General features: G+C 43.5%; 1 protein-coding gene across 3 annotated transcripts in view; it reads left to right on the top strand.

The window, feature by feature from the left end:
* Positions 1-19,079, top strand: part of grid1a (glutamate receptor, ionotropic, delta 1a) — a 261,199-nt gene that overhangs the window by 2,720 nt on the left and 239,400 nt on the right. For 2 of the 3 annotated variants that reach the window (XM_086093333.1, XM_086093334.1), the window contains exons 1-2: positions 533-1,060; positions 2,115-2,270. In XM_086093333.1, the coding sequence (XP_085949459.1) occupies positions 982-1,060; positions 2,115-2,270 (235 nt within the window). In that variant the 5' untranslated portion in view covers positions 533-981. Of the gene's footprint in view, positions 1-532; positions 1,061-2,114; positions 2,271-19,079 lie in introns of those variants that run through there. The other variant, XM_086093335.1, reaches the window with a different exon arrangement.

Genomic DNA, 19,079 nt, shown 5'->3' with positions numbered 1-19,079 from the left:
GTGCGCTGACATATTCATGGGGGGGGGGAAAAAATCCAGTGAAAGTAAATACAATGATGGCTGGAAATGTTTCATGTCACGAGGCTCCTCTTTCCGCGGATGATCCCGGTCCACCCGTGTTGCGTCCGTGCTCCGGAACCTCCGCGCCAGCCTCACCTCCTTTTTCTCCCCCCTCCTTCCTCCTCCTCCTCTTCTTCTGTTACAACTTCTCCAGAAGTAAACAGTCCACTCGCGTTTGTCTTCTGTCTCCGCGGCGTCCGTGGGCATCTGTCACGCCGCACACGTCTGGTCACAGTGCAACGGCGGCGGCGGCGGCGGTAGTGGACGTGTGCGTGCGTGCGCGTGTGTGCGTGCGCGTCCCCCCCCCCTCTCTCTTCACACCCCCCCGCTCTCTCTCTTGCTCGTGTGTCATCACGTTGTGCATCTTTCTCCATCTCCTTCCAGTCTTTTTCTAGTCGACTCGGCGGGACAAGCGAGCCGCACTCGCTGCAGTCACGTGATCCGCAACAGGACCGTGGCGTGGAGTTTCCCCCCCCCCCCCCAACCCTCGCCTAAATAATAATTTGGAAGCGTGTGCGCGCGCTCCTCTTCCTCTCCATCCATCCATCCTCCTCCTCCTCCTTCTCCTCCTCCCGCATCTTCCTCTCCTCCTCCTCACCGGCTGCTGGAGGAGGGCGGGAGCGCCAAGTCTCTCTCACCGGGGCTCGCATGCATGTCCGATCTGTCCCCCCCCCCCCACCCGTCCTTCTCCGGAGCAGCCTTCCCGCGGAACTCTTCATTTCTGTGGCTGCTTCTAGCGGCTCTGGACATCACGCTGGCTCTTTTTTTTTAGGGGGAGGGTGGTGCGTCGCTCCATCCTTTTGTGGACCAGTTGGACTACCCAGGACAGCCGAACAGTAGACCTTCTTGTGTGCGGTTTTTTTTTTGGGTTGGTTTTTGTTTTCATTTGTGGATGAGCTGCTTGTGCTGCTGCACGCCGCCATGGAGCTGCTGCTGGTCTGCCTCTCCTTGTGGATATTGCAATGCAACACGGCCAAAGGGGACTCCATCATACACATCGGTAAGCCAGCCGCGCGCGCAGGTGAAATGAGACGCATCAGGCGGAAATGCTCGCTGCGCATTTCTGCTTCGGGGTTCAGTTCGCCTCTCTCCGGGACTGAAAAGTTCTTTCCTCCTTAATTACCGTCTGCGATTTTGCTGCATATTTGTGAGTCCTTTAAAACCGGCCCGTCTCTGTTAAAATGCACGTTTGGAACAAGAAGCAACTGTTGTTTTTGGGGGGGGGTGGGCGGGTGGGGAGGGGTTTTGCGAGGTTTGCAATAGCCAGGAATGGATGAGGCGTAGCTCCCCGTCTTTATGCCGGCAAGGCTCAACTTCCAGCGGGACGTGACTGTCATGTCAATAAAGAGCAGCGAGGAAGGACGTCAGTGGACTTTTTAGCCATGCAAAACGCATAGAGAGCGTCTTTGTGCACCGCACACCGGTTCTGCCCCCCCCCCCCCCCCCCACACAATCATCGGGCCAGGCTCCCCTCTAACCTCACCATCTCTAATCATGAGGTGTCCTTAACACCCCCCCCCCCTCTCTAATCCAATGTGGTGTTGCAGTGTGAAATCAGCGAACATGTTAGCCGTGTTGTGCGCATGCAGCACTGCCTCTTACTTTTTTTTTTTTTTTTTTGCTGCAACAGTCTGGGCCAGCAGCAGGTGCTCCGTCATCAGCTTTAGTGCAGCACTGGGACTTCATCCAAGTCGTATTGGCTGATGCACGTCAGCGGGCACCAAATATACTTCTCCTTTCCGGAAAAAGCTCTCCCCCCCCCGCCGACCCCCCCCACTGATATACGCCCCGTCTGACATTGATGCCATAAACAGACAAGCGAAAGGATGGCGAGTGGGGTGGGCTTTTATTTATTTGGTTTGCCTCACAAATACGTCCATGCACACACATGCGGCTCAAGGGTTGGACCGCCTTGTGTCTCGCTGTCCGTGGTTCCGCCATGACTGGACCACATGAAAACTGTGAATGCTCTCGCAAACTAAAATGGTGGACACACACTGATCCGCGCTCTCTGATTCTCCCATCAACCCCAATTTTCGTTGGTCATTACACAGGTGCCATATTCGAGGAGAACGCCGTGAAGGATGACGAAATTTTCCAGCTGGCCATTTCGGACCTGAGTCTGAACGATGACATCTTGCAAAGCGAGAAGATCACCCACTCGGTCAAACTTATCGAGCCCAACAACCCTTTCCAGGCTGTGCAGGAAGGTAGGCACATGATTTTTCTCAAAAATGTTGCTGAATGACATCGGAAGGGAGAAGGATGGCTGGGAGAGGAAGGGCAGGATGGGTTGGAGGAAGGAAGGAAGAAAGACTGATGGAAGGAGGACAGAAAAGTTGAACAAATTAGGAAGGGTGAAAGGAAGACAGAAAGGTGTGGAGGTAGTTGCAGAAATGTTGGGCAGAAGTGCTGAAGGAAGGCAGGAAGAATCTTGGGAGGATAGAAGGCAGACAGGGAGGAATGATGGAAAGTATTGTAGAAGGATTAAGAAAATGGGTTGCATGGAAGGGAAGTAGAGACAAAGAAAGGATGGAAGGAAGTCAGAAAGGTTAAGAGGAAAGAAGGATGAAAAAACTGTTTAGAGGAAGAAAGGGAGGAATGAGGGAAGGCAGAAAAATTGTAGGAAGAATGAAGGCAAATGTTTTGAATGGAAGGAAGGATGGAGGGAGGAAAGATGGAAAACAGAGGCATGAAGTTTGGAAGGAAGGAAGGATGTGAAGGCAGAAAGGTCAGGAGGAAGGAAGAATGTGGGAAGTCAGAATGTATGGAGGGATGAATGAAGGCCAAAACTTTTGGAAGAAGGATGGATGAATGAAGGCAGAACATTTGGAAGGAAACGTTGAAGGAAGGAAGGAAATGAAGGATGATGCTATAGTGGAAGTTGGAAAAGAAGGATGGACAAATGTGTGGAAGGAATGGAGAGAGGATGATGAAGGAACAGGGAAAGAAGGAAAACATGACAGAAGGAAGGAAAACCAAAGGAAAGAGAAAAGTTAAGTAGAAAGCAGAAATATTGGGAGGAAGCATGGCAAGGCAGAAACAAATGATGGAGGTATGGCCAAAAAGAAGGCAGAGGAAATGAAATGGGGGCGGTAGAAGGCAGACAGGAAGTAATGGAATTGTGGGAAGTAAGAGGAATTAAGATGATTACGGTAGAAGAAGGAAGGAAAGGGGATTGAAGGCTTGGATGAAAGATGGAGTGAAGGCATAAACAGGAAAGATGAAGGCATAAAAAGAGAATCGGGATTTGGGAAGTAGTTGAAGGAAAGAGCAAGGAGCAAGCAGCAAGTGGGCGGAAGGAAGGCAGGTAGGGTAACAAAAAGACGGGAGGGAGAAAGGAAAACTGATGGCGTGAGTGAGCAGTCGACGAAGGAATAAAGGGATGGAGGAAGGTGGCAGGCGGGCAGGAAGGACTGAAAATGAAGGCGCGCAAGTGTTCTTCCTGTTGCTGGCAGGGCTGCTGCTGTAAGCATCTCAGCATGTCAAAAGAAACCAGCGTGTGCGTTTGTTGGCGCGTGTGCGCGGCGTCTTCTACCGACGCTCTGCTAGGTGGCAGCAGTGAGTCGCACCGCAGCAATTTTCACATGACACGAATCCAAAACCGACCAAAACGTCTTCTGCTCTCATGTCGATTCAACAACTGGCTGCTCTGATTTCGCCTCTTCGATTATCTGACGTGCGTCGGGTCCAAACGCGTCGAGCCAAGGTTTTGCTCCCTCTTCTGCTGCCGCATGAGAAGTGGCCCAATAATGTTTGCCATCAAAAAATTCCTCCTTATAATGAATCATTAAGGATTTTAATGGCTTCCAGGGGACCTTCAAGTTCAGTGCGCCGGCTCGTTCTTTTTTGTCGCACGCGCAGACCTCGGCTCGGCTCATCGCTATTCATGCTTGTCTCCATTCACACGGCTCTCTTGTGACTTTACAAACGGCAACCGCTGAGCACGTGGCTGCTGTCACAGTCGCACACGCTGTAAAAAACACAACTTCATCTAAGTTGGAACCACTTTCAAAATATAAATGATCGACATTACAGTTGTTTTTCCAGATCATCCAATTCATTCCACAATCATGGCACACATTTTGCCATAACATTTTTTAATTTTGAAGTGAAACTGCTACTTTTTGTCACTTTTTGTATCTCGAGTTCACCTGGATTGTCTGCACTTGCTCAAGAAACAATGTTTCATGAAAACACCAGCCATATTTTTTTTTTTACAATGAAACGTATATTTTGACATAAAAATGCGCAATTTTTTCATAATTTTTTTTAAATGAAAATGACAATTTCTAATGAAATCATATTTTGCAATGAAAGTACTAAACTCATCAAACACATTTAGTTGTAAAAACACGTCATAAAAATTTAGCATTTTGTCATGAAAACTAATTTCTTTCTTAAATGAGCATCATAAAACGCCATGTTGTCAACATAACATAAAAATGTTCATGAAAATGTGGATGTCACGGCGACTACCGTTTAAAAAGGATTCTTCATGCTACTACTTGAGAATTTTCTATTTTTTCACAAAAATGCAAAGTGATGTCTTAGAAACGGGTTTGTCAAGAAATGCTACATTGTGCAAATGTGATGCAATATTTTGTCTGAAAAATACATTTTGCAGTAAAAACCCGACATGTTGCCATATTTTTGTAATGAAAATGAAATGCCTTGTCATGAAATCTTGAAGTCATTGACTGCCATTGACGACTATGAACGTCAACGATCCATTTCAGCTGGACTGGCAGTCAGAGTTCATTTTGCCATGAAAATGTCCTGAACTCAATTATGTCTCGAACTCTATTGTGTCATAAAAATGTGTGTGGCCAATTTCTCATCAGAAAGGGTGAAAGTTAGGGCATGTTATCTTTTAAAAATTATCAAGCCTGTCGTCCACTAATTACTTTTTGCACAAAATCCTGCTGAAATAGTTCTTTGAGGGCAGGCCAACTGCATTTGTATTTTATGCAAAAGTCTTAGGACACTCTTTGATTTGTTGTTTTAGCAAAGCTAACCTCGTGTCAGGGTGGAACGTGAGTGGTTGAGGGATGGTGGACCCAAATGCAGGGAATGAGAGGGCGAAACGGGAATCAAGTGCGATGCGTGGCGCTCTAATGAACCATAGGGATAACTGTGAGCAGACAACCTTGACTTGATGGGATGTGGCCAGACTGGTCGCCGTGACTGGCCGGGACGTGGCCGGACTGGTCGCCGTGACTGGCCGGGACGTGGCCGGACTGGTCGCCGTGAGTGGCCGGGACATGGCCGGACTGGTCGCCGTGACTGGCCGGGACGTGGCCGGACTGGTCGCCGTGACTGGCCAAGACGTGGCCGGACTGGTCGCCGTGACTGGCCAATACGTGGCCGGACTGGTCGCCGTGACTGGCCAATACGTGGCCGGACTGGTCGCCGTGACTGGCCAGGACGTGGCCGGACTGGTCGCCGTGACTGGCCAGGACGTGGCCGGACTGGTCGCCGTGACTGGCCAGGAAGAGGCCGGACTGGTCGCCGTGACTGGCCAGGACAAGGCCGGACTGGTCGCCGTGACTGGATAAACACAACAGACTAAATACACCAACACACACAGGTGGACGTGGTTAGACATAACGAGGCAAGGGATGAATCCAGGAAACACAAGACAAAAAACACGAACCACAGACAAAAAAAACAAAACAAGAACACCCATAACAAACAAAAACCCAACCCCCACAGAACCAACTCTGCTAAAATGTCCCAGTGTATAGTGGATACCTCTGCCAAGGCAAAATAGCTAACAAAAGTATGTCTTTTTTTCTCCATCCTTTCATAAATCACATTTGTTGTTATTTTCCCCGAGTCTGTTCATTTGGTGACTTCCTCTTCCTGGTACAGGTCTCACCAAGTTTTTACTGGTTTATCCTTCATAAAGTGTCATAGAAATGTTTGAATGTGTCAAAAAGACTGTTCTAGAAAAAGAATAGTGCCAACGCTAAAACTTTTAGGTACTTTGCTGCATCACCTGTACATAAAGCAAGTTTTAATATAACTTGGTGTGAATGCTGCAAAGATAATTTGTCAGTGATATTGATTCATGGTCTTGTTTCCTGTGACGACTCTCCCGGCTGGTAGCCTTGATTGACTATCCATCTTAATTACACTTCCGACTGTTTTGGAGTTGTTGTAAAAAAAAATGGCAGGAAACGCGTGCAGTCGGGGGTATATTGAGGGGGAGGGAGGGGGGTCGATGGATACCCCGCCCTCGCGTGGCGTTGAGTGACACGCGGGATTTGTTGACCTTTTGGCTTTGCTCTTTCGTCGGCCGCCCTCCCGCCGTGAATGGCAGTCGGGATCCCGTCGTGGCGAAGGGCGAGGGGGGGGGAGGGTCTCGGAATGACGATGAGATCATTGAGGAAGAGCGCGCCGGATGGGAAGGAGTTGAATAAACATGAGTGGACATGAGAGTTAAGAAGGGCGCTGATGAGGAAAATGTGCTTGCCAAGTGAGGGGGAGGACTTGCAGTGTCATGTTTGTCCTTAAGTGGCTTCCTCGTGTCCTTGCCTGCAAACTTTTCAAGTCCTCTCGTGACCCGTAGAATGGCGACCAAAACACGTTTACCATCAAAACCAACCGTATCGTCGGTGATTGTCGGTCATCATCAGGGTTATAATAGTTTGGGAATTTTCATTATAGTTAGTCTTTTTTTTTTTTGGAGTTTTATTTAGTTTTCAGGGCAGCTCTGTTAGTTTTTATTGTGGGAATGCTGAAGCACATTGTTGTCGGAGAGGACTATTTTTTTTTTTTCTTTTTTTCTTTTTTAGAGCTCAGTATTGTTCATTCGGAAATGTCATCATCATTGCTTTTTTTTTTTTTTTTGTGTATGTGTATGTGCGTGCGTGCTTGCGTGTATTTGTTAGCTCACCAGAAAACCTATTAGAAAAAATCTCATACCGTTCACCTAAACCGAACACCAGGAGACCCGAGGGGACCAAAGAAAACCAAGGAAGGTGAAATCCAGCACAGAGAGACTGTTTGGATGGCATTTATGTCTTCATACGCGTGACGTCTATGTGCGTAGTGCGCATACATGAGAGCTACGCACACCGTTCATTCAACGACTAACGACGTCCTAGCAACGAGGATATTTGGTCAGCTAACGTTGTCCTAGCAAAAAAAAAAGAAAAAAAAGTGAGTTCTCAAACATGACTCTGGAAACCAGTTGAGCCACACACAGGAAGATCCCAACACATCGTTTCGGTTACGCTGCACTCCTACGTGGGCGAAGTCGGATCCAGTTGGGCTCCAGTTGGGCTCCTTGGCTGATGTAATTGCATCCTTTATATGCAGCAACGTTCTTATAGGCTCAGCAGAGCAGCTGATGCAAAAGACCCAAGTGGTTTACCGTCATTCAGAGTCCCGAAATCATTTAAATAATTGATGGCCTTCAGAGTAACGTGCATTATACACCTGGAAAGAAAAAAACGGACCGGGCCAAAATAAAATCCATCACACTCGTTGTGCAACTTGTGTTCTCTTTTGGGAGTCTGCGCAGGGACGTGCGTTGACGCATTGCTGCCACAGAATCCAACATTTGTCTTTTTTACGGTCGTAGCCCCGCTGCCATGAATACACGCAACAGGATGCAGCCGCGTTATCTCGGAAGGTAGCAAAGTTGTATTGATTCATGCGCCAGCACCGAGTCCGTGTCAGTGGAAAATATATATTGCAGTATTGACATAAAACTTCATTATTTTTGTTGTTAAGCGGTCCCAATTCCAACCTTGCATTCAGTTCGTTTAGGACTGAGTTTCCTCTTCTGCTTGCTCGATGAATCCATGCCTCAAATACAGGTAACTCATACAAGTATAAGATCTAAATGGTAAATCATTTACACAGATCTGGATCAAGAAGACACCCTTTACGCTATAACTGAAATTTTGAAATTTGAATCTTTAATCTTGAACACAAATAGTGGGGCATACATGTTCTTTATCCTCTGTGGGGAAAAAAATAATCACGTTTTACATTACTGCAGTTTACTGAGAAATGACCGTCTCCATGTTCTGTATATCGCTATGTCTGCGTCGTAATTCTTGTAGCTAGCCAAGGTAAGATAGGAATGTTTTGAGTTATGAGCACGGTCATGGAAATCATTTCTCATATCTGAGGGCACTTTTTTAAAATGATCTTTTTCTATATATACTTGCGATTATGACAATATATTTTTTTCTTTTATTGAAAGCATTTAACAAAAAAACGTGGTGGGCTGGAACGGATTAATGGAATTTCAATTCATTTCAATGGTGAAAATTTATTTGATAAAGTAAATTAAGTTACAAGCTTGGTCACAGATGGAATTAAACAAAAAAAAAAAAAAGCACTTTAAGAAAAGTTAACTTTGTGTGTCTTTTGTATTACTCATATGACTTCAGCACAACCTCAACAATTGATTCGCAACTTGTAGGTGGTGCAAGTGCCGGCACATAGTTTATTTCTGTTCTACCAGGTGGGAGGAGATTTTTGGACCACAGAGTAGAGTACTTGTAACAGCAGGTGATAAGAAACTCTGCCGATTGACAAGATGCAAATGATTTAATGCCTGTGGGAGCGCAGAAGATTCATCCTCCGAAAGATCACGAATGGACAAATTCCAACAGCTGTGTGGGAGATTTTCAGCCTGCACTCGACACAATGTGAACATTCTTAAAAAAAAAGAAAAAAAAAAAAGATGAGAGATGAGCTAAAACAAATGGATCTGGCTAAATTTTGCGGCTTGTTTTTCCAAAGTAAACGATGCCCGCATGTTCTTTTGTCAACCCGAGTGAACGGCAATTGGAAGCCACTTAGTGCAGGTAGACGCTCGCTCCTCTGCTGCGCTGTAATTTGTTGAGTGTTCTGCCCCACCGAGTCCACTTTGCACCCCGCACCTCCAGCGTGTCACCCTTCCAAGGGTAAAGTCAAGGACGGCTTCATCCCTTTCGGCCCTTCTGCCCGTCTCGGGCCATCTCAAACATTTTTTTTTATTTTTTTCTTCCTTGCTCTCTGCGCAATCTGTCACGACAAAAGGTGAAAAGATGGTTCATTTGAAGATGTCGGCACGGGTAATTTAATCCGCCATCTGATTCTCGGGTTTATGACAACTCATTACTCGCCGCGCTCTAAATGTGATGGAGCGTTGCCCGTTCACTATTACTGTGCCCGTGAATTTAATAATGCCGCATAAATCTCGGTAATGGATTTGTTTGTGTTTTGATGTCTTTCCCAGCGGCTCGGGCACAAAGCGAGGGGCGCTGGGGCCGCGGCGTTTTGCCCACCCGGTTAATTACACCGCACTTATTTTAATCCGAGTAAAGGCTCTGCTACCTTAATCAGCTAAGTGAGGCTGCGGCAGAGTTGGGGGTGTACCTTTCACCGTTTAAGCTTCTTAGTGTTTGTGAAGAGTTAATTCCGAGATGATCGTGGAGAGCCGTCAGTACGCAGCGACTTTACATCGCTAGCATGACTTTTTCATGATAGTGTTGCCAAAAACGAAATGTTACCAGTTTGTTTGTTTGTTTGTTTTTTGGAATGTATGTTTAATGAAAATGTGAGGTGATAAACTTACCTAATGGTTGCTCGGCTCACACCTTTACATCCCTTGACATGAAGTAGAGAGCTTTCCAATTTTATTTTATTATTTTGATTCTAACCGAAATATAACGGGTCTCCTTTGTTAGTGTGTCCTAATGGGCCAGTAATGCAGGCTGATGTAACTTAATCCATATGACCAATCAGATTTCAAATTTGCCTGAGAGGGCCAGCTAGCTAGCCCACAATAACGCTTTCATTTTCCATCTTTTGATTGGTTGGTTAGAGCAAGCCACGTTTGACAAAACACGTCTGTAATGAGCAACACACACTAATACATTTATGATTCCCCCCCCCCCCCCCCATGTATTTGTCATGTTATTAGACACGTTGATTCTAAATTGCTCATGATCAGAGGTGGCAAATCCAGGTCCAGAAAGGGAAAAACCCTGCCACAGTTTAGCTTCCTAGCTATCTCCCATGGTGCTCGTTTACCTGCTACGGAGCGAGCTAGCTAGCTAGCTAGCTAGCTAGCACCAGGGGCTAAAGTCGAACTGTGGCAGGGTATTTACTTTCTGGACCTGGATTTGCCACCTCTGCTTATAATAATGACGGACTATATTTTTGTACAGTATTGATGATTTCTATAACTACAGAACTATGTGATCGGGTTGGTATTGAGAGGTGGATTAAGTGCCCACTGGCGGCTCAGACAACAAAAACTAGACTCAAGATGTTTACCTGAAGCCACAAACAACTCTGCCAGTTCCTCGCCTCCATGTCCGCGGCAATTCTCCAAAGTACGCCCGCATGCATGAGTAGGCTGTTCAAAGCGCCGTGCCGGTTTTATGGATCGGTTTCTTCATGAGTTAGACGTTGGCTACATGCGGACGGTACAGGTGGGTTATTGTCACGAGGCAGGCGAGTTTGCACTTCTGAACAATTAATCCCCATCGGCTTTTGCCTGTTTGCCGAGCTCTCCCTTCCCACGGTACACAACCGGCGCTTCAACACAAACATGGGCGATGTTGACTCTCTGCTGACATTTGCCGGCGCACGGTTTTGTTACCAGTTATCTTTCCATTGCTATTTGCTGACGAATTAGCAGGATAACACAAAAACGGACGTTTTGGGACCAAGGAACAAGACATTACATTTTCTAGGGGCTTTTTGAGTTTCTTGGAGATTCTGTTAGTGACTTCTTTAAGGCAAACAAACCAAGCAGAGGTGAAGTTTTCTCCCTATGAGGTAACACTTGTTGATTTCATTACTTGCGGCGGCGCCGTTTCAGTGTGCGTTACTGCGAATAAGTAAGTACGGTACTCTTGTCTTGTATATCTGTGGTTCATATATGTTTGTAGCTCACGTAACTTCGCCGTGTTTAATTGCCTCGTTTACGTTTGCCGAGCGCTTAATCGCCTCGTTCACGTCGCCGAGCTGCTTAAAATAGAACCGTCCCGTTTACAGCCCTCGCAGATGCTAATTATAGCTCTGATACACACTATATTATATTTGTAATGTGGCTTTTTCGTTTCACTTTGTGTTTTTTGTATTAATTCTTATACAGAGCAGCCTTTCAAATTAAAAGCATGGATTTCAAAACAAGATATAATTAAACATCACACACTGAACAGATTGAGAAATTCTTACATGGTAGATATTACTAAATTAATTGAAGCCGTATTGCGTTGAATTGAATGCTTTGCACTTCAGTTGTACAACCTCATATTTTGATTGGGACTTTTTTTCCGGCCACTGGATTATTTTTGGATTTTTTTAAAATTCATTTTATTGTGTTCTATATGCAAAATGACTTTTATGAGCAAATTGAAAAAATATAATTGCCATTAATTTCATTCTATTTTAAGGAAATTTGCTATAGACTGGATATATATGTCATTAAAAATGTTGTATCCATCATTGTTTTTTTAAAAATACGTTTTATGTATCATAAGTACTAATGGTATCAGCACTTGGTATCGGCGAGTATTGAAGATTTGAGCATCGAACATCCCTAGTATTTTTCTTGGACGCTTATCTGCTCTCACCAGATGAAAGACTTTGTGACCGACAGTCCTTCAGACGGACCATTCCGGGTCAGATGTTCCCCCTCCCTCGTTTTACTACGAACAAGCAGAACTCCCGCTGGTTTCAGCCATTTGCGAGCCTGATGGCCCCGCTGGACGTCTCCGGCGTGCTAAACGGCGGTCGGCGTCTTGAAGTGACTTTTGTTTGTGGCGCCACTTGATGTTCCTTTTCATGCCTCTTCACGCTTTCAGCCTGCAAAAAAATGCAGTGGTGTGTGCCCTCATCTCAAGTTTCCCGTCGTGCGAGGGCCTGTTAATGCAGGGTGACATCCTTGTCATGTTGTCGAGTCGCAAATGGCGCTGGCATGTACACCCCACAGCTATTTTTCTGCAATTTTGAGTCTTAGTACAAATTTCAATCACATACAATATTCTGTTGTATTAATCGACGGCGCTGCACTGAAACGCTCCCGAGGCGCGAACGTCGTCAGCAGCAATAACGTCAAATTGACCAATTAACCATCTTGAATGGAGTCTTGTTTTGATGCCTTCAATTACTTTTAATGCTAAACAATGTATGCGTAACAAGTAATAGCATTTGTTTATTAAGAATGCAGATGGAAGCATTTAGGATATGATGAATGGAGCCAATAGCGGCTTGACATGTCTAATCAATGCCATTCAATTTTGAGTACATTTGCATTTAATCTTTAAGAATTGTTTACAAACTTGTATTTAGGTATAATATAATAGTTTACTTCTGTGCAATACATTTTAATCAAATCTATTTATTTTCCTATATTTCAACATTTTTAATGTTTAAACTTTACATAATTTCAAAGTAATCATAATATTAAATATACTTTTTAGGAATAAATAAAATCTGTTGTAATTATGGTGCTACTTAGACAACAAAGTTTTTTTTTTTTTTTTAAGGTGGTACTTGCTGTAAAAAAATAACCCAAAAATATAGGGATTTTTTTTATTTATTAGGTTGATTCCATTATTTGGCAGAATTATGATAAACGATTAATCTGCTGATTAATTAAAAAAAATATATAAAATGAATAAAATAATTTTTGTTGATTGTTTTTATAATACTATTTTGGGGGCGGGCGGGGATCCCATTATTGTTTTGTGTTGTAATGTGTAAAAAGAAAGAGAAAAATCGACTTATTTTTGCAATTTAAAAAAAATGCAAAATTAATATTTGCAATTAATTGTCAAAAGTTTGTACCAAATTACATGTGCATGACTTTTGTCATAGCCCCTTCAGACCCGCAATTTTTCTGCTGGACAAAATTTCTTTCTTTTTTTGTGTGTGCAGATTTAGATTCTTTTCCCACATAAGCCATGATATCAATACATATTTGAACTGTTTTAAATTGTGCATAATATACAGTAACTCCTTTAAAGATAGATTGTATGGTTTCTCCTGCTTTAGAGGCGCCTTTTATGTTTGAAAGCAACACCACCACCTCACTGAAGATCGATGCTCTGCCTCTGCTAACTTCTTGAAAGCATCTTGAATGGCAACACTCTCGCCTAAGAGTCCGCGTGTGTGCAAGTCGGGGGCCATTCATGCATTTTGCCGTGCAACAAACGTGTGATTTCTCAGCACATCAGAGGCCGAGCTCAAACATGTTGATACGTGAAAAGAGTAATATGGATTATGCAACGTGTCCGGGCTTGTTTTTGTGCACTTCTTCTTTCCTTTAATCATTTAAGGTAGCATCTGCAAGGATGTACCTCGACCGCTTTTTACCATGTCTGTGTGAAGTTGTGCATATGATGTGACCGAGAGTACACTTTGACTTGGCACAGACGCATACTTTTTTTTTTTCAGGAACATCCGTAGTCAGCAATGTCTGCTAAACTGTACCTGGAAATAGAATGGGGGGAGATGGATCATGTGTGCCAGAAGTAGAACGTATGGGGGTCAAGGTAGCTGCATGCATTACTTGCACTGCACTATAAGCCCACCATATAAGATGGCATAACCCCAGCGTCACATGGATCCATCCATTTTCCATAGCAGTTGTCCTCGTTAAGGTGAAGGGTAATGAGAGCCCATTTCTGCTGGGGTTTGGTGGGATACACCCTGCACAAGGTCGACAAATAAACAGACATTCACAATTAAACTAAACTAACCATTCGTTCGATGGAAAGTCTAAAACTAAAAAGTGACTTACAGCAGTATGATTTGGTTCTTAAATGAATGGAAAAAAAAGTCAGATTTTTATGTCTCAGATCAAAAATGTGAAAAATGCTGATTTTAGTGGTCCTAATTGATTGTGGTGACTGATCTTGAGGGTTATGATGAAAGAAATTTAAAATTGGTAATTAACTCATGAACATGTTAAAAAAAATAAAATAAATTGTCTTTCACTCCCCAAAACATATTTACACGTTTTATTTGTATTTTTATGCAAGAGCATACAGAAGGCTTTGATGCAGCTTCTGACATGAGGTGGCTTAAAGCAATGGTAATTATTACAAAAAAAACGGCCAGCAGGTGGCAGCATAGTATAAGAGATCAGCCAGGGCCATTTGCAACAAGCTCTTTTTACAAGTGTTTTCACCATGACGTGAATATTGATGAAAGCTATATTCTAATGCTAATTGCTGCAAAACGGAAACGGCTACAAATAAAAAAAAAATCCTGATGAAAGAAGAGACTCAAATTTTTCTTTTGGTAGGTTTCATATTTTCATAGCAATCTAACACAATATTCTGTGGGCTTTGCAAAATCAGTTAAAATCCAGTAAACAGCCAGGAGCGAAGGGGGTTGCTTCAGTGAAAATGGCTGGGAGTGAATTAGTTAAAAAGTAAAAAATTCTATGAAATGGTGCCACTCGCCGGTGTTAGCCGCTAATAGCTAGCTGCTAGCGAGTGTTCAATAGGCTCTCAAAACTGCCGTCTTTGGCAAAAATAAATCTGCATCTGCACACTTAATTTGATGCTGACATCTTGACAGTTGATAATACATTTTTCAAGTCTGCATATTTTCCCATAAACTTATTTCGATAAATGATAATATTGTTCTTTTGATTATACGGCATATAGTGACATTAGAGCAAAAATAACTAAGTAGGCCACATCCTTTTTAAGAGCAATTATCTTTCAATTCTCAATTCAATGTTGAACGTGTTCTAGCTTGTACAACCCATTTTTGCAAAGAAAAAATATTTAGTTCCCATCCGTTTATCCATTTTCCAAAACGCTTAGAGTCACTCTTTAACAAAAATACTCAAGAAAAAGTACGGTTGTAAGTAGGGTCAAGTTTGCTGCATTAAAACTACTCTGACAAGTACAACGTATCCATAAAGCTACTAAAGAAAATGTAGCACCACTGACGATAAAGTCTTGTAGTGCTGAATTACTTTTGATCAGGTCATACCTCCTTATAAATCACCACAATTATGCATCATGACATCAAAACTCCTGACATCATGACTGATAAAAATGTAATTTTTACTAGAAAAGGACTCGTAGTGGATTGTTCTACCCGCCCATGGAACAATGGAACATTGCGCTATTAATGCAAATTTTATACAGCCTTGTTTCTAATTTGGATTTTTTTCATAGTACAGTTTGTGTGTTTTTCGCTCGATATTTGCCAACGGGGAGGGGCTCTTTGAAATGAAAGGCTCCGTGTTTTTTTATTAACTTCCCAGAAAATGTTGATTCATTTCAAGGCTCTGTCGCAGTAGCGTGATAAATGTCAGGATTTTGGTCCGCGTTTCAATTTGGGTAAACACGGCGCAGAAGAGATGTAACATTACAGACGCCTGGAAATACCATGGAAATAAATAATTTCATGGAGAGAGCGAGAGAGATGAGAGGCAATGCCTGCTGTGCTGTGTTTGCTGTAATCCGAGCGGCTTTTCTTGCCGCTTTTTCTGAAAATGTGAGAAGTTATGTCGGAAACACGGCGATGCCCAATTAGAGCGAGCTGCCGTCGCGTCGGATCCCCCTGCAAATTTTCACACGAGCGTCTCGCTGGCAGACGCCGAGTGGGCTGATTTTCAATGTATCACTTTTTGCTCCCTGGCGTATTTGAATGAGGATGCTTGGCGGGAGGTCATTGCGCTGGTACTGGGCGGCTTAGCGACCGCTTTTAAAGAAGGAACAAAATAAAAAGAATGCAGATGAGGAAAGTGTCAAGATTTTGTATTCGTGTTTGCACAGCGCCCTCGATTGCCAGTCAAATATTTGCAATATTGGACTTCTACCTTTTATGTAGAAGCCAGGAAGGACGAAATAAACAATGATGCTAACGTTAGCTTACCCTTTACACAGCAGTATTATTTAAGCTGCGTAGTCTCCGTGTTCTCGCCACCCTCAGACTTCCGTTCAATATTATATATTGGACTTGTGTAAAAGTTAGGACAAAATAAACACATGCTAACATGCTAATGTTAGCTTACCCCCAATGCTGCTATATAATTATGACATCGCTGTCACATAACTACAACATAACGGATGAATTAAATTTGCTGGACCTTATCTAATAAATAAAGTCCCACTTCCATACATAACAAGTTTTCATCATTACCATCTTTCTGATACTGCTCAGTAACGCAGTTGGTAAAGTGCATTGTCCAGTAACCAGGAGGTCGCAGGTTCGAATCCTACCTCCGAGTGTACGTTGCAAATATATCCATGGCCGTTAGGTGATATACATGTATACCAACTGACTATCAGATCAGAAAATGGATTATAATTTCACTGAAATGATTAAATGCATGTTAGCTTTCAGGATCAGATGACACTTTTCAAAAATAAATACGCCATTTCGCCATGAATTTGAACAAGTCAAGGTAGCTCAGTGCTTAGAGTAATTGCCTCCCACCACGGAGAACCTGAGCTAAAAAAAAAGTAACGTTGTTTATGCTGAGTATAATAAAAACTAAGACAAATTGAGATATGTTTACATTACACGGATTATGTATTGGGACTTTTGTGTGATACCGTATTGACTTTCTGGTCTTGTTTCAATGTTGCTCCACTCTTGATCGAGAGGCCTTGACAATGGCACCGCTATCAAGGCCCGTCGCATGTGTCACTCACGGCACATTGAGCCGCGTGTTTTACATAAACATGCACTCGTTCCCCTGTTATCGCAAATCTCCCGACGTGATGGCTCTCTCCTGTCGTCTTTACCATGACACGTTCGTAACGAGCTGTAGCGAGGACTGTGACAGATGTCGCCGCTTTGTCTCGACCACACACAGCCCCCCCCCAACACCCCCCCCCCCCACCGACCGGCTCCCTTTCTTCATTCCACCCATTCCACCCGCCGCTGCGCTAGATTGGCCCGTCAATACCGCTCTACCTGTTTGAGTCCACGAGTCTCCCGCAGGATGCGTCCCGTCCAATCAAATTGCAGCTGATGTGGCCCTCGGCCTGCGTCCCCGCCGATGACTCACCGTCCCCGCATTGTCGGTTCGGCCGTCTCCTCTTTGTGCTTCATTCTTATTCGGCCGCATGAACAGAAATGCCAAGAGATGATGGAGGCGGGATGGATGGATGGATGACGAGCCGGAGAGAGTTTGTTTGTGCATCCTGGCATGCAGCAATCAGTGTGTTTGTGTTTGTATGTGTTGTGCGAATGCATGTTTCTTAACTGTGTGTATTTGTGCAGGTCTGCTATACCCGGGAGCTTAATTAAACGTAATCCAGGCATATCTTATTCATCATTTGGAAATGAGAAAAGTCAAGATTACATACATGGCTGAGTCTCCTACAGTGAAAAAAAAATCATGGAAATAATTTCCACATTAAACCAATTGTATTGTTTTTTTCTAAATGTACTGGACTTGGGTTGGATCAACATAATTTGTGTCCAATTTAATTTACTGGGGTTAAATAAACCTAATATCAGGGGTAGTACAATTCATTTGATTTATATTGGTTTCGGTCTATCTGCTTGGAAATGTGCATTATTGCCACCTATAGGACTGGAGTGGAACTTAAAGGAACAAAGTAGCTTATATTTAATTGTACATGCGATCGTGTACTGCTGTTCCAAAAAGGAATATGAATAAGTAAACCTTATTTAAATTGAATTGATTAGTAGAAAGCATAGTGAAAAAGGCCAAATAGAAAAGTTAGCCAAAACAAATTAAACGCGCATGCTGATGTTAGCTTTATCCCGTTACTTTGTCTAAATGTTACCGTATCATGCTCCACAGCCTCCACTTTGCTGTCGTCGGCCATTTTATTACCGCCTTCAGTCTCCTGTCCAACAAAATCTCCTCAATTTGGCTAACATACCTGAGATGTTAAATACACGACAACCTCCGTCCTCGGTGCTCTCGTTTGTTAGGGCGTCTTCCGATGCCGTGATATTTCGAAGTTAAAAAAAAAACTGAGGCAAGTGGAGCTGTGCGGAGGGAAAGGCATCTTGATGAAGAATTGACTGCCTGTTTCTCGTAAAAGCGTATACTGCCTGTATCTGTCCCTCGCTCAATAAACAGACGACATGGATTGGCTAGGACACCGTGTGCAGTCATCAAACGTGAAAATAAAATGTACATCAGTTTCAAGATCAGGACAAAATAGTGTTTTTTTTTTATAAGCTCAAATAAAATTACCTTTTTTATATAGGAGCAGATCTAAGATTCAAGACTTAAGCTCAGTTTTCTTCCTACTGGATCAATGGTCTCTCATAGACATTGTCTTGCGATTTAGCAGTTAGGGGTTGTCTGCTTTGGGGGCGGCACGGTGAATGACTGGTTAGCACGTCCGCCTCCCAGTGCAGAGGACGTGAGATCGAGTCCGGGCTTTGGCCTTCCTGGGTGGGAGTTTGCATGTTTTCCCCGTGCTTGCGTGGGTTTTCTCCAAATTGAATGGTTGACTGCTTTCTGTCCTGAAGCGGTTTCTGAAGCTTTGGTCTGCTTTGGACAATATCTTGAGATTATGGATTTAAATTTCTATGCTTTCTGAACTAAAGTTGATTTTGAAGTTTTGGTCTGTCCTGGGCATTGTCTTGAGTTTCAGGATTTATGTTTTTCTGCTTTGTGTCCTGAAGCTTTGGTCTGGCCTGGACATTATCTTGAGATACAGGACTGGGATTTATCTGCTTTATATCCTGAAGCTGTTTATGTAGTGTTGGTCAGTCCTGGACATTGTCTTGAGATTCAGGACTTACATTTCTCATCTTTTTGTCCTGAAGCTATTTCCAAAGCTTTGGTCTGTCCTGGACATTGTCTTGAGATTCAGGACTTACATTTCTCATCTTTTTGTCCTAAAGGCTATTTCCAAAGCTTTGGTCTGTCCTGGACATTGTCTTGAGATTCAGGACTTACATTTCTCAGTTTTTTTGTCCTGAAGCTATTTCCAAAGCTTTGGTCTGTCCTGGACATTGTCTTGAGATTCAGGACTTACATTTCTCATCTTTTTGTCCTAAAGGCTATTTCCAAAGCTTTGGTCTGTCCTGGA

This window comes from Leptonotus elevatus, chromosome 13, assembly GCF_054856555.1.
Source record: "Leptonotus elevatus isolate MCC_2025b chromosome 13, RoL_Lele_1.0, whole genome shotgun sequence".
In the NCBI taxonomy this organism is placed as follows: Eukaryota; Metazoa; Chordata; class Actinopteri; order Syngnathiformes; family Syngnathidae; genus Leptonotus; species Leptonotus elevatus.
The sequence above is the reverse complement of the archived record's forward strand: the minus strand, read 5'-3'. Positions and strand labels throughout refer to the sequence as shown.